Consider the following 14,488-nt stretch of genomic DNA (forward strand, 5'->3'; position numbering starts at 1 on the left):
CAGCAGGTGCCTGAGTCCTTGGGAACTTTCCCACCACAGAGTGTCCCAGAGCAGGGCAGCAACCTCCACCCACACACCCTCTCACCTCTGATCCTCTGGCATTTGCACTTGTGGGTTTTCATTGGACCCGGCACTCTGAGTTCACTCCAGAAATCTGCGTTTTTGTGTTTTTCTTTCCTATGCCTTCCCCTCCCTGCCCACCACTCCTTTTTCCTGTGGCCCAAGCTCACTGAGCGTCTGCCCCTGTCTGCCTGTTAGTTAATCTGGTTTGGGGGATTTTTTAAACTACCCATGACACCAAGATTTGAAGTAAAGAGTGCCGAAAGAAAAGTAAGAGACAATCTAGCAGAACTGGGTGCTAAGGAGAGCGAACTTCCACCCCACTTTTCCCAAGCCTCAAAATATTTCTTTTCCTGGCCGAGTTCTCAGTTACTCACCACTGTGCTCTTAGGTTGTGCCTTAAGGAAGAGGCGAAGCTCTTTCGTGCTCAGCACTTACCTAGTACTTAAATCCTGTTTCTTTCCCTAGTGATGGCACTTATTGGTGGCAGTGGAAAGAAGACTGACGCGTGATTTCAAAACATCCCGACTGAGAAGGACCAGCCCTCCCCACACACTGTTTAGACGGTAATTCTTTGTCTTGAGCTGTGTGCTTTCTGAAAACCATTCCTCTAGCCTGCAGCAAGCCCCGGCTTTGGTTGTGAGGCCCAGAGGCCCAGCTTCTTCACCCTGCACTTGCAAAATGTTTTCAGTGAACTCAAATACCTTCCACAGATTACACCGAGTCTCCATCTGATTTCTCCACCAGCTGTTCTCTGCCTGATTCATTATGCAGATGTCTTTCTGGTATAGTGGATATTCCCCAGTTACCTACCATAATGCTAGGTCTTACAGGTGGACAGCATGTTGACCATGCTTGTTCGTACACTCCCAGGGAAAAAAATCATAAAACACTACAATTTTATGTGTAATTGTCCTGAATACTGAATGCTTTACCCTAAACTTTAAGACAGTGTATCAGTTGAGGGATGCCAGGAATTACTTCACCTTTTGTATATGTACCTATTAGAGATTACATTCATTTTCAAATTAATTTCAAAGCCGGCTGTTGTTTTGCTAAAGGTAATCCTTGATTGTATGCTTAGCAACCACCATTTAAAACTTAAAGAGACAACTAACTAGCTGTGTCGCTTGAGGATTTAAATATACACACTGTTTAGATTGTTTAATATGGTTTCACACTTTGAGCTTAAGTCTTCTTAATTATATTGCCTGCAGCACTTAATGAACTTTCAGAGATTTAAAAGGCAATTTATACATACAGTGTTGAAACTTTTAAGTGATTTATTTTCCCTTATTATTTCTACTATAGCCACCGAATCATCTTAACAGCAATGCTAAGATTGAAAGGCAGGTCCCTATGCCGCGGGCACTTGTGGAAGTTCTAGCGGGGAATGCAAGGGCCTATGTGATCTTAATCCAGGATGGCTCCTCTGACTGGGAAGGTTGTCTGTTTTGACCATCAGATAGCTGAGCAGGATGGGGCACTTGCCTAACCTACTTAATGAGCTGAGTTGACTCTGACAGTCACAGCTGGAGGAAAGTATCTCCTTCAAACTGAATAGACTTCTGATTCCATCCTCCCGTTTCCCTTACCCATGTGGAGTACTTTTAAAAAGTCAGGTTTTTCTTTTTCTCCTCATCCCTTTTCTGCATAGAATTGACACAATGATTATATCTAACATGAAAGAGAAACAGAAAGAAACCTTTAGCCTATTCCATGCATTTCAAATTAGGGTTCATCAGAAAATTTGAAACCATAGAAATGTTCGGTTCTTATACCATGGAGAGATATAAATAATAAGTACACATATTCAGACTCTTCTACGTAATGCTCGATACAAAGCATCCAGTGTTCCAACAAGGGCAAGACCTCACTTGTTGTGTTTTTTAGGACTCTTATCACTGTCAGTTTTAGCTTGATGAAAGTACTACCACATGTCAGAGACAATGCCATATGTTCACCAAAAACAATTTATATTCCTTCTGGGCATACAGGAAGCCTGCATTTCCCAGTTTCTTTTGCAATTAGTTTTGGGCCATGAGTCTGACTTCTATCCAGTGGAATGCGAGTGAGAGTTTTGTACGCCACTTCCAGGCCTGGCCACAAGCCTCCCTCCTCTTGTAGAGTCTTCAGCATCTCTCTGCCCCTTTTACAGTAACCTTGGGAGCACATATTGAAGCCAGTCACATTACAAGATAGAAAGCTCCTGGCTTCCTGAAAGACTATACGAGATGATGTCCTCTCCCTCTGACCATGTTGGACTGTGACAGGGACCAACAAGAAATAATTATTTGAGACTTCAGATTTGCTTGTTATAGCAGCTAGCGTTACGTATCCCAGCTAATGTACACCACATCATACCAAGGATGTTCTCAGAGTTACTTATTCCTGCCTCAGTCACAGTACCATTTTAAGAGAAAAATTAGGAAAACGACTTCATCCACACAAGTTCTTCTCCTGTCTCCCCACCTTCTCCCTCCTTTGTTCTTGCATCCTCAGCACACACACACACACACACACACACACACACACACACTTTTTCCTTTATACGTCCCCTGTTCAACTTTGAAATGGCAAGCAGGCCTGTCCAGCAAAGACTCCTTGGGCTTTAAGGACATGAATCAGCTTCATAGCTATAGGCAAGGTTCTTTCCTTAGGGAACATTTTTTGAGCAAGGAGTATATTTTGCTCTCTCCAGTCACAGAGTGAAGTTGAGGACATAGCTAGCTGCTTGTCATGAGCCTGAATAAGAGGGACAGATGTTATACCCACTGCTCCCTGTCATTTTCTCTCAACTTCCACTTCCCCAGAATTGCTGAATTAAGACAGCAACTACCCAGCAGTTGCAGTGTGAACCTTCCAGAGAGGGACCAATGCTTATTCCCTGCAGTCTCAGTATTTGGCACCTACTAGGTACTTCCAAAATATCAGCTATTATTTAGTGATAAGATTATAAACCAGGAAACAAATCAGCATCAACTCTATCAAGAAGAACTAGGGCAATTTCCTATGACTAGCACAGTTGCCTGGCCCAGCCTTTAGTCCTAACACCGTCATTTGAATCAATGTGACACTTAAATGGAATGGATTTTTAACTATAAATCCACCTTTAATCCACCTTCAAATAGCTTCTCTTTATTTTTTCCTTCTCTCCAAAGAAAAAGGAGGAGGAAGAGAAGGAGAAAGAGCACGAAAAGAAAGAGGAGAAGAAAGACAAGGTAGAAAAGGAAAGGCAACCTTAGTAGGTGGCCCATTTTCCCTCTCAGGGGGAAAGCAGAGGTCTCAAGTGCTTCCCAAATCTGTACCTTACACAGACCCTTAGAGTGAGCAGAGCAGCAGAGCTGGTGGAAGAAATGGGAACCACGGGGGTACAGACTGCACTTGCTCAGTACTAACCTAAGACTGTTTTCCACCTTCATTCTCTAGTGTTGGTTCCTGAGATCCCTGCCATAGGAAATCCACTTGAAATATGTTTGCCTTTGGATCTATTTTTAAATGAAAAATCTTAGTGCTTCTGGTATTTGTCCATACCAGAGACGGTCTTAACCTAAGACGTTAAGAGAGGAGCCTGGGGGCAATTTATCAATGACATAGCCCAACACCAGAAGAGGAATCCTAATGGCTTTTTAACAAAGGGTCTATTTTTAAGACCTAATTGGCTTATCCGCTGGGATTATTTCTGGTATTAAAATTTTTGGAAAGGGATTGTTCCAAAAAATTCAGACAGGATGTATGGTAAAAATCATCACTAAGGTGATACAACAGCACTAAATATTTACTGATGCAAAATAAGAAGCTCTAAAATATCTGGAGACTTGCCTACTAAGGTCACATCCAAGAGACGTCACATCCAAGAGACGTCACATCCAAGGCCTGCTTTTGTCTTTATCCCAGCAGCCAGAGATATAAACTCAACCTTAGAATGATCAGAACACCCAGGGGGACCCATACCTGTCCCTTGGGGATGTGTGACCAAACTCTTGCTGACTGATTCCTCTCTTTCTCTGACCTTCCCCCTCTTATTTTCCTTTTCCCATTGGTCTTTCTAGCTGCCCACTCGCAGGGCATTTCTCCATTTCTTTAACACTCACTTACATGTTAGTCCATTTGCATGTCTCTCTCAGGACTTCTCCACACCCAACAAGAAGCATCAGGCTGCTGCAGACAGGGGGGCCAACTGGGAGTGGACACATGCATGAGCGGATGGCGCTCGCTGCTGGCTCCCTTCCAGCTCTTCAGGGACCGAAGGCTATTAATTATTCTCTCCCATGCAGAAGCCCCTTTTGTTTCTCTCTCTCTTTTCTAGTACTATATAAATAAAACATTCTTCTATCTTAAAGGACAGTCTTCTCTTGGAACCATATGTCCTGTTAGCTCTGGTACTTCACCTCCTTACCTCCCTTCCCACAAAGACTCACCTATATTCTTTGTCTCCACTAGCTCACTTCCCGTTTAATCCTCAATCTACTAAAATTCACACTCCAGCTCCCAAATTCATAAGTCTTCACTGCTCCATTGAAACTATTCTCCCTGGTTTTCCAATACTTTTGCATCACAAATGTCCATGGTACTAAAGAAGGGACTTTAAAACAGGAAGCATCTCCCAGGGCCACGGCTCCCTGAAGAGGAAGGCAGTCCTTGGTGGTTCTTTGTGAATAGGTAGTCATGTTCTGAGGTCATACCGCTTTGCCTCCCTGAATGTAGCTGACTGGACCCCAGCGAATGGGGGCAGGCAAGTGACCCAAGGACTGTCAATCTATGGACTATGAGGTCCCTCTCTAATTACAAACATGGGGATGAACTGGGTCAGTTGGATTCTGTCCTTGAAAGGCTGGCTAGAGATAGCCTATGGCAACAGAGCCAATGCATCCAGCCCTCCACAGAGAAGCAAAGAGTCAGGTCGATGGCCAGCAGGCTTAAGACGGATCATGGATCCTCCTCTGTGTTCCCATCTTCAGGAGGCAACAAGATGTCCCGACTGCAAGAGTTGTGTTGTATCCTGAACAAATTTCCAGTTTCTGAAGCATACTCCATGCTCTACAAGGTCTGACTTTCCTGTAGTTCCCATTCCCCCAGAACCTGGTGGCATGAATAGGGTTTCTGTCTACTTCATTTCCTGAGTATGTACTTGAACAATAAAGTCACCACTACTTAAGAAAACTTTAATGAACATATTCTTTGCTAGTAAAAAGCCCACATAAGTACTAGAGACACCTAGAAATTGTTACATCTGACACTTGACCCTGCTGATCACTACCTCCTTCTAGAAGTTCTCTCTCGACTTATGGCATACAACTCTTCCTGGTGTTTTTCCTATTTGCATGGTTATTCCTTTTCTTTCTTCTCCACCACATCTACTTTATCATGTCAACCTTTAAAAATGGATATTCTGCAGGCATGCTGTGATCTACTTTTCTTAAATCGATATACTCTCCCTTTGAAGAAGTACATACATACTTATGGCTTCAACCTCCATTTAAGTTCTAATGATAATTGTTTGATGGACACCTTGTCCTCATGACATGTCCCACAAGATCCTCAAATCCCACATGGTTAAAACCAAAGTCATCATTGGTATGCACAAAACAACTCTTTGTCTTGCATCTCTCCATCAGCAGATGATACCATTGCTACCCAAATAGTTCCAGCCAGAAATCTGATTCTGCACCCAGGCCCTTTACCCATACCTCCTGCATGCTTTACTGTCTCTCTGATGCACAGCCACCACGGCCCTCCTCCATGCTGCCTTATTCAGGCCCTCCCTCTCTGACTCTCAGTGGTTTCAGGGCTCCTCCTATGTGTTCCCGCAGTACCTCCTGTATACCTCTTTCCTAGCACCCCTCCACTGTTGTGAGAAGGCTGATTTCCTCATCTGTCTCCTCTAAGACTGTTTCTTGTGGGTAGAAATCCAATTTTAGTCACATTTGTGCATCTACCACCCAGCACAATACCAGAAAACTATAGGTACAAATTAATGTCTTTTGAGTAGATAATAAGTAAACGAATCAGTAAATAAAAAGTTAGACTTCCCTGGGCTACACCCAGAAACGAAGAAGCTCCAGACTCCTAACTTCATCAAAACCCACTCAACTAAGAGTGGGAAATGTAATATTGAACAGCGGTGCTTGTCCATGATCTCCAAACCTCTCCTCTCAAAGGAAACTCTCTTCTGCAAAGACACTAGAGATAAATACTTCTCCCTCACTCCACTCCCATCCCTTTCTCAGCTTCCAACTTTACAAGACCTTCATGCAGTTCTTATTTGATTTATTTGTGTACTCCTACCAAACCAGACCCAGGATCTGAGGTTACTGGCCAAAGCTAATACTGTGGACTTGTAATGACCTCACTTATCAAGACTGTGTTCACCCCATATTAGAAGGGCCATTTACTTCTGCACAAGGTAGGATTGCTGAAGAATGATCTTAACAAGCTCCTTGGCTTTAAAACTTGGCCTGTTATTCCCATGAGTCATTGGCTCATAGGAAGGATCTGTGAGAGAGTGTGAGGACCCAAATGCTTCTACAACTAAGATTACCCTAGATTCTGCTGATGGTGGGAAATCCAGTTACCATTTTGTACGTGTGTATGAAAGAGAGGAAGAGTGAATACATGCTTGCACACAAATGTACTTGTATGTCTAGAATAAAAGATAGTGTCACCATTGCCCATTTTAATTTGCCCACACTATTAGAAAAGACTGTTAGCATATACGGTAAAGAATAACAGATTTGTATACAATTTACTCCTACAAGGGCAATTATAGGTGGAAAAATAATCGTATGAGCTAAAATTTATTTAACATTTTATAAGCATTATCTTAACAATCCTTGTAACAACCTTGTTGATAGATAAGAAAAGTGAGGCTCTGATGTATTTGTCACTTTTGCAAAGTAACAGAACCAGGATTTAAAATCATGTTTTGAAAAGTAACAATACACTGCCTAACAAATTTACCTGATAAATTACAACTTGCTCAGTTTCCAGTTAAGAACATTGAGGCCTAAAGGTGTGAAACAGCTTGTTCAAGGTCACACAGTTGGTTAGGGACATTGTTAGGTCTAGGCATGAACTGCCTAGAGTCATCTTGCCTTGGCATTGAAATATGTGACTCTTGAAGACAGATATCAATGAATAAGAAAGACAAGTCTGGGAGGTGAGCAAAATAAAGTCATATGCTTTCCTTTTCTGCCTGACTTTGGCTTGGACTGCATTCTGTTTCTTATAAAATCTCCAAGAGACAACAATAACACTCATGGGAAGGAAAACAGTCTGTTTGAATGACACACACAAGAGATATTTTTGCATAAAAGCAGGGAATTGGGCCACTTATAGCCTCTTAAAGATCAAAAGGCCCTTGGAGGAATGTTCTTCCTCACCACCAGCTCCTTATCCCAACCCACAGCCGACTGCCTTCCTTATTAGGCTTGGACAATGGAAGGGCAAAGAATTTAAACCAAGGAGGCTTTGTGAAATTGCAAAAGAGTAAAGCGTGGGGAATGGTGGCAATGTCCCCAGGGAGCATGGCTGCAAGTAGACCATGGGGCAATGAGGAAGGAGACAATACCCAAGCTACACGTGCCTCGCAGGAGATAATCCAGACTTGGCTGAGTAAAGTTCTTGCAAATCCAAAGCTTCTTAGTTTTTCAGACATTCCCATTTGTTCAGACTACCCAGGCCTCTGCTGCTGGATATCTGATGTCCTCGATCCGCAGGGGAAGCCAGCAGCCAGTCTCAAGAGGGGCACCTTTCAGATGCACCTTGGAATCAGGTTGAAATTTCTCAGCTTTCTCAGGCTTGGAATTCCCTGCTAAGCCCTCACCTACTCCTGGATTGCCCTCAGCTGCTCCAGTGTTTCCCTTGTTGGCAAACAGGGTAAGGATGGGGTGGCATGGGGACATGCCCAGTGTAACCAGATGGCTCTTCCATCATAACTGAAACTAGCCCCAAGTTAGCCCCCTCAGTTTGCCAAGCTTCCGTCTGCTTGCCCAGCTCCCTCCTGCATACTCTTCCTCAAGAGCCGTAGTCCTTTCCTAGATCTCAGCTTATTGACTCAAGTTTAGTTATATGGCCGGTCCTTGGGCAGTTTGCTTGTTTCTGCTGGGAAACTGAGTATATTCCTCCAGAGTCTACCTGTCTTGGTAACCTGATCCCCCCGTGCCACTGGTCTCGGCTTTTGGAAGATTTATCATGTGAGGCTTCACACCAAGATTTCCTATCCTGTAACATTCAGCATCAAATAATACAATTGCTCTTTGAAAATTTAATAGAATTGGTCTATGGCTTGTCAAGGATTCTCTCCCACTTAGGAGATTATAAGGAAACAAAGTTACTGCATCTGCCGCTAACCTACCACTACCATTCCTAATTAGCATCTTTTGGGTGATGGGCATTGTGCTAAATGCTCTACACCTATGAACTTATTTCATCTTCACAGCTTTAAAAGACAGGTAGATATCCCTTTTATTTCCTTTTATAGATTAGGAAACTGATATATACCGAGTTGAAGCCAGAGATAGCCAACTGCTCTGCCACAGCATTGCATGGACACATTATGGGTCTTCAAAGATAGAGGTCACCCCACCCCTAGGGCAGCTGGACCAGACTCTCTGGCCTGTGGCCCAAGCAGTCCTATTTGTTTACTCCAGGGTTCTTATCCTAGCAATTGTACAAATGTCATCATCTTTAATGTATTCCATGACATTAAACGTATCATGAAACACCAGTTTAAGCAACTTGGTTAAGTGGTGGAGCCACTCTGAATTCAAATCTGTAGACATTAGAACCTGATCTCAAGATAAACATTCATAGTGATGCTTTTCCTAACAAAACAAAGAAAAGGGGAGGGAGTAACAAAACCAGGGTAAAATCCCCCACAGATGGGTATAAGACAGCAAGATTCATCAGAACTACCAGTTTCTCTAATAACATAAAATTCAGAGAGAAAACTAACAAAGAGGGGCAGAGAGATATTAATTGCATTATCAAATTTAATCCTTATAAAAACCCTATCATTATTCCCATTTTAGAGATGAGGATCAAGTTGCATATGGTTGAGAAGAGAGGGCTGTTCCTGTCTTGAGTAGAATCTGTGTTCAAAAATTCCTCAGGAAAAAGTTCCTCTCAGTGTTCACAGAAGCATGGACAGGATAAAGTAGATGGAAAGCAGGATGGATTTGAGGTTGAACATCTGCAAGTCCTGACCATGAGTTTGATGAAACTGAAATTGCTATTCAGGACCACCTAAAACCCTCTGAGAACAAAGGCTCATCAATATTAGAGGGTTTAGACACCCACACTGTTAAAAGCTGGAATTTAGACCAAAATGTCTAGCCCTAGGTAAACTTGAAATTTCTTGAAGCTTTTAGTTTTCTTTTACAGACAAAAATCTCATTAAGCTTAATGATTTTCACTTGGATGCTTGATATTTGAGGGTTTGGAAGTGTATCTATCCATTGCTTCCCAGGAGGCTCCCCAAGTGCTTTCCAACATGCATGCACTATTTCAAGGAGTCTTTTCCTCTCACTGTTCTCCATTTACGGTGTTTGTCTCTGAGGCATCTTAAATAACATTTCACACACACACACACACACACACACACATACACACACATACACACACAATGATTTTAGACCAAGTCAGAGCAACACCATCATTTTATGCTACTACAGTGATAATTGTATTATGCTTGATAATACACGTGGAACCATTTAATATGTTCAAAAGCGAAGCACAAATATTTTTATATTAAAAAGCACCTCCAAGGAATATGTGCTCTTTTCACAAAGACATAAAACAAATGACAACTACAGAGAAGAAATATTGATTCCTGAAAGTGGAGGCATTAGCAATATCCGAGACTGGATCCATGTTGGGGTGATGCCAAAGTGATTGCTCCCCAAATGGTTTCCAAGAACTTGAACTTTGGAAGCAAGAAAGATTCAAGAAGGTTCAAGTCTGTCTCAGTGTCACTGTCATACCCTCATGGCCGCAAGTGTTTGTACATATGCCGCTCTGCATAAAAGCAAGTCATCTTGCTTCAAAGCATCAGCTTGAGGGCCGTCAGCCTGGGTTGACGTGAAGAACCCCAAACATATTTTGGCTCCTGGACAATGAACCAGCGAAGGGTTTTCTTTCTAACTAAACCCAAAGAAGAAAAATGTTTATGTCTGTTTGGATGAATGAGTTATTCAGTAACAGTGAGTTCATCTCTTTTGGTGTCCAGACATTGGTGAAGGCCCGTATAAATGGTACACAATACTTTTTTCGGCTTTGTGCCTCAACTCAAACAGTATGTGACATGCATCCAGCCAGATCCTGCACTCAGACACACCCGGATCAGTCCCACTGCAGTCAATGAAAATTCCGTGAGAATTTCTGACGGCTAGAATTCAGCTGGGGGATTGTGCATGAGGAGCAGGGTTGGAGCGCTGAACCTAGTTCAATGGGCTGGATTCATGTGCCTCTAAAGACAATGCTTTGTTTCTTTGCAGTATATTAGTTAGCTTGTCTCAAGTCAGCATGGGAAAACTGATCCAGGAGCCAGTGAACCCTAAGACTGCCCAACTGTCTGAAGTCATACTATAAAAAGACAGAGTCATTTTACTTCTGATGTGTGCTTTCGTGTAGACATATTGAACCTGACCACAAATAAAAGTGAAAACAGATCCCGAATAAGTACAGCAAGCAATGGGAAACAAATGGATCTTGGAGTACAGATGAAAAAGCTGGTTTTGCATGCCCCCATAGTCTGCCTTTTTTTTCCCCTAAAAATGTTTTCTTAACATTTCTAGCATTGTTAATGGGATTGAATTATTCCATGTGGGTGCAACATCAGTCCTGTGGTGCCAACATTTTTTTCTGTGCTAAGGCTGGAAGAAACACAAGTGCATTTCTAGGACAGTGGCAGAGATCTTTCATTATGGCAATTTAGGGCTCAGTGCTTACCCGGGGAAGCTGGGCATCATTGAGAACATAGAAATGACAAGGACTTTGCCCTGAGTAGCTTATCATGTTTTCTAAACAGATGCTTTCACTTAAGATATTCATTCCTTGAATCACCTACAATGTTGATTATACCAAAAGAAAGTTTTCTTTCTCTGAGGAGAGTAATGGCTGGGACAGTGATATTCTTAAGAGGAAAGGGGACAATCCCACTACTCCCCCTCCTAGATGTACAAATGGATGCAGGGAGAGGTGCACGATACCCTTGATTACCTTCTCTTAGAGTTCACATTATCTAAGAAATACTTCTTAAGCATCTATTATGTGGCAAGTACTTTTCAAGGTGCAAAGAGATAGCAGTTAAATACCTCATCTGCCCTCTTGGGGCTTGCATCCTATTTGGAGTGGAGAACATATACAAATATATCAACACTTTGTTGTTCATTTGCTATTTTTGCATTTGCACTTGCTTAAATTTCTGGTAAGCATCTCTTCTCTAGTTTTATGTCCAGTGTTACATTTGCACACAGATGTATAATGCTGCCAAAACTGATAAGCTTTTGGGGGGCAGGAAGAAGTCTAGCCACATTTTTTTCTGGGGCAATCATCAGTTCCTAGATGGTTCTGATCAGCATCTTTGAAACAATGAGAAAATAGTATTGTCTCAAAATCCTGTGTTCCGTTTAGTCACCCTACTCTGAAGGACTGCTTTTCATGTGGCAAGTCAGTAATAAACTTCACATTGTGAAGCTAATCTTTCTAGATGATGAGGTAGAAGAAGTAATATAAAATCACCCTTCTCCACTTCTAAAAGCAAAGGTAATCAATGCACTACCTTTCCTACTATGGATTGTAACTATGTTTTATACTCTAAAGAAAATATGAAATTGGACTAATTGCAGCTGCACAAATTCACTAAAAGTGGTTTGCAATTTACTATATGATTTTCTTTAAAACCACTGCTTGAATTCTTCAGGTTCCCCGAAGATCCATCCCTAGTTGCATGATCATATTATTTGTGGGACTCTTTTTATAGCTGGTGAAATTAATAATAATAGTGTCTGCTATTATTAATGGTTCAGAAAATACTATTTTTGAAGATGGACTCTTGCTTCCTTCTTGAGGATGGAGTAAGAAGACACAATGTGAGGGAAGGGAAGACCACAGGAAATACAATGGTTTCCTCAAGATTTAAATGAAAACGTATTTTTCTGAGGCTTATGGCAGGTAAAGAAACAGGTTTTAAAGTCAGAAAAAACTGGCTTGAATCTTGCTGCACACCAGTTGTTAAGACTGGGGCACAGTTGTACCTCTGTCTAGGATCAGCCTTCCCATCAGTAAATGGGAACATTTTACTTATAGGGCTGTGAGGATAAAATAAAATCACAAAATACCTATGAAGGGCTTAGTAAAAGGCCTGGCATATCTGTGAGTACTCTATTAACAGTTTTTATTATTAGTAGTACTATGATTGTTATTATTTTATTTTACTATTACATGTCACAAGGCCAGGTGGAGAATCTTGTTTGATCTTGACTGTGAGGAAAAAGAAGATAAATACTAAAGTACAATAAAAAAGTTTGGCTTCCCCCCAAAAAATTACAATTGAAAATAAAAATGGAATTAATGGGATTCTGTTTTGTCTCATTGTGGCCAACTACCTGGAATAGGTAAATTTCTTTTTTAAAGAAACATGTAACCAATTCCTAATTTCCCATGATCAGGGAATAAAAGTTAGCATTTTTAAATCTAAGTCAGTAGTTGTCTTTAAGTTTCAGATTTCTTATTGTAGCAAACACAAAATGGAATAAATAAATAAATAAATAATGAGTCATTTATATATCTTCTGCTGCAAAGTGGGCTAAATAAACTCTAAAGAACAGCAAAGGGGGGATGGCTATACTTAATATATCCCCAATTTCAGCTCTACATTTGCAAGAAGTTGGCTCTTCAGGGTTGTGATTTCTACCAGCTATCCATGAAAAGTATGTGTTACTCAGGGATGGAAGGAATGCTCAGGGGTTTTGTGGCTGGGTAAAGTGAGCCTGATGAAACAGACAGTTTCTGTATATCCCCATTTGATGGGAATTAGGTCATCTTTTTTGTTCCATGGAGTCTCAGAGAGGAAGCTCTGGGCTCACTCCCTGTAATCACTAGGCTCACTGGGCAAGGGGCTTACAAGGCCATAAAGATGACAAAGGGGAACTTGTAAGGATTTTATAGTCTGAACAGAAACCTCACCCATAATGATAGAAATGGGGATCACAATAGACAAGAAGGGCAGCATAAGAAGGAGGCTTTTTCAGTTTAAATGCTGTTTTGGTGATGTTCAAATAGGTAAGTCAGAAGGGAGACTACATGAAAGTAAATGACTGTGTGTGTGTGTGTGTGTGTGTGTGTGTGTGTGTGAGAGAGACAGACAGACAGACAGACAGACAGACAGACAGACAGTCAGTCAGACAGACAGACAGACAGACAGAGACAGAGAGCAGGATAGGGAAATGAGAGCTGACACCACTGAGGAAATTTCCATAGGGTATAGAAAAAAAGGTTTCTTCATCCATCCTCTACAACCTTGACTCTTGCAGCTTATCTTCAAGTCATTTGTCTGGTCTAGTTTGAAAAGACTAAGTGATGGGGCTTCCAAAATGTTCCCAGTGAGACCATTACACCATCTACAAAATTTCACTGTTTCCTCTTATTTAGCTTAATTTTACTCCACTTCAATTCACTATTTCTATTCAATAGAAAAAAAAAAAGTCAGTCTGTCCTTTAAATTCATGTCATAGAAAACAGTTTATGTTTTCTTTTCACTTTAATGATTGGGTTAAATCCTCTGTGTCCATGCCTGTCACTTACTAGAAGGGATGCAAGACTATACACAGATTCTTTTCTTGTTCAGAAGAGCTGTATTGGCTGGTCTGTGGGATTAAATCTTCATCCAGTAAAATTGTGAGGGCATTTTTAGTTGTATCCACCCTGACCCACAGGGCCTGAAGCATATCTGATAAATCATATATTACATACTTTAAGGTTGAGTTTTTTTCCCCATTCCTATGTCCAAGGTACATAAATATGAGTTCAAAGTTCAGTCCAATGTTGCAATGTCCCACAGGTTCTGGTTTCTAACCTTACTCGAGTACACTGCCATCTGCTGTACCTGCCAGAAGAAGGGGCATCCTCTCCTGAAAAACATTCTGGTCTTCTTTTGCATCTTCTTCATAGGATCTTAGACTACATCCCTACTGCCAACTCTTCCAAACCCCTTCTTCACTGCTCAGTTGAAATCTGCCCAGGAAGATGAATTTGAGTTCTACAAAGTTTCTTATTTATGGTACACCCACAAGGTTTCTTATCTAGGGTACAAGAGAAGATGTTCAGGATATGATTTTAGTACATTTCCATCCTCCCTGAAATAACACCAAATCTGGGCACAAGGTAAAAGTCTCCAATGAAATATTTCTCAGACACCCTCAAGATG

The 14,488-nt window shown here is 41.4% G+C and overlaps 1 protein-coding gene across 5 annotated transcripts in view; it reads right to left on the reverse strand.

The window, feature by feature from the left end:
* SUGCT (succinyl-CoA:glutarate-CoA transferase) overlaps positions 1-14,488 on the reverse strand; it is a 698,665-nt gene that overhangs the window by 46,514 nt on the left and 637,663 nt on the right. The window contains exon 15 of one of the 5 annotated variants that reach the window (XM_036918915.2): positions 13,412-14,363. The exons of 3 other annotated variants lie outside the window; for them this stretch is intronic. Coding sequence is in view for 1 of the 2 variants with exons in the window: in XM_057504388.1 (XP_057360371.1) it covers positions 14,278-14,363 (86 nt within the window). In the remaining variant the exon portion in view is untranslated. Of the gene's footprint in view, positions 1-13,411; positions 14,364-14,488 lie in introns of those variants that run through there. One more of the 5 variants, XM_057504388.1, reaches the window with a different exon arrangement.

This window comes from Manis pentadactyla, chromosome 7 (assembly GCF_030020395.1).
Source record: "Manis pentadactyla isolate mManPen7 chromosome 7, mManPen7.hap1, whole genome shotgun sequence".
In the NCBI taxonomy this organism is placed as follows: domain Eukaryota; kingdom Metazoa; phylum Chordata; class Mammalia; order Pholidota; family Manidae; genus Manis; species Manis pentadactyla.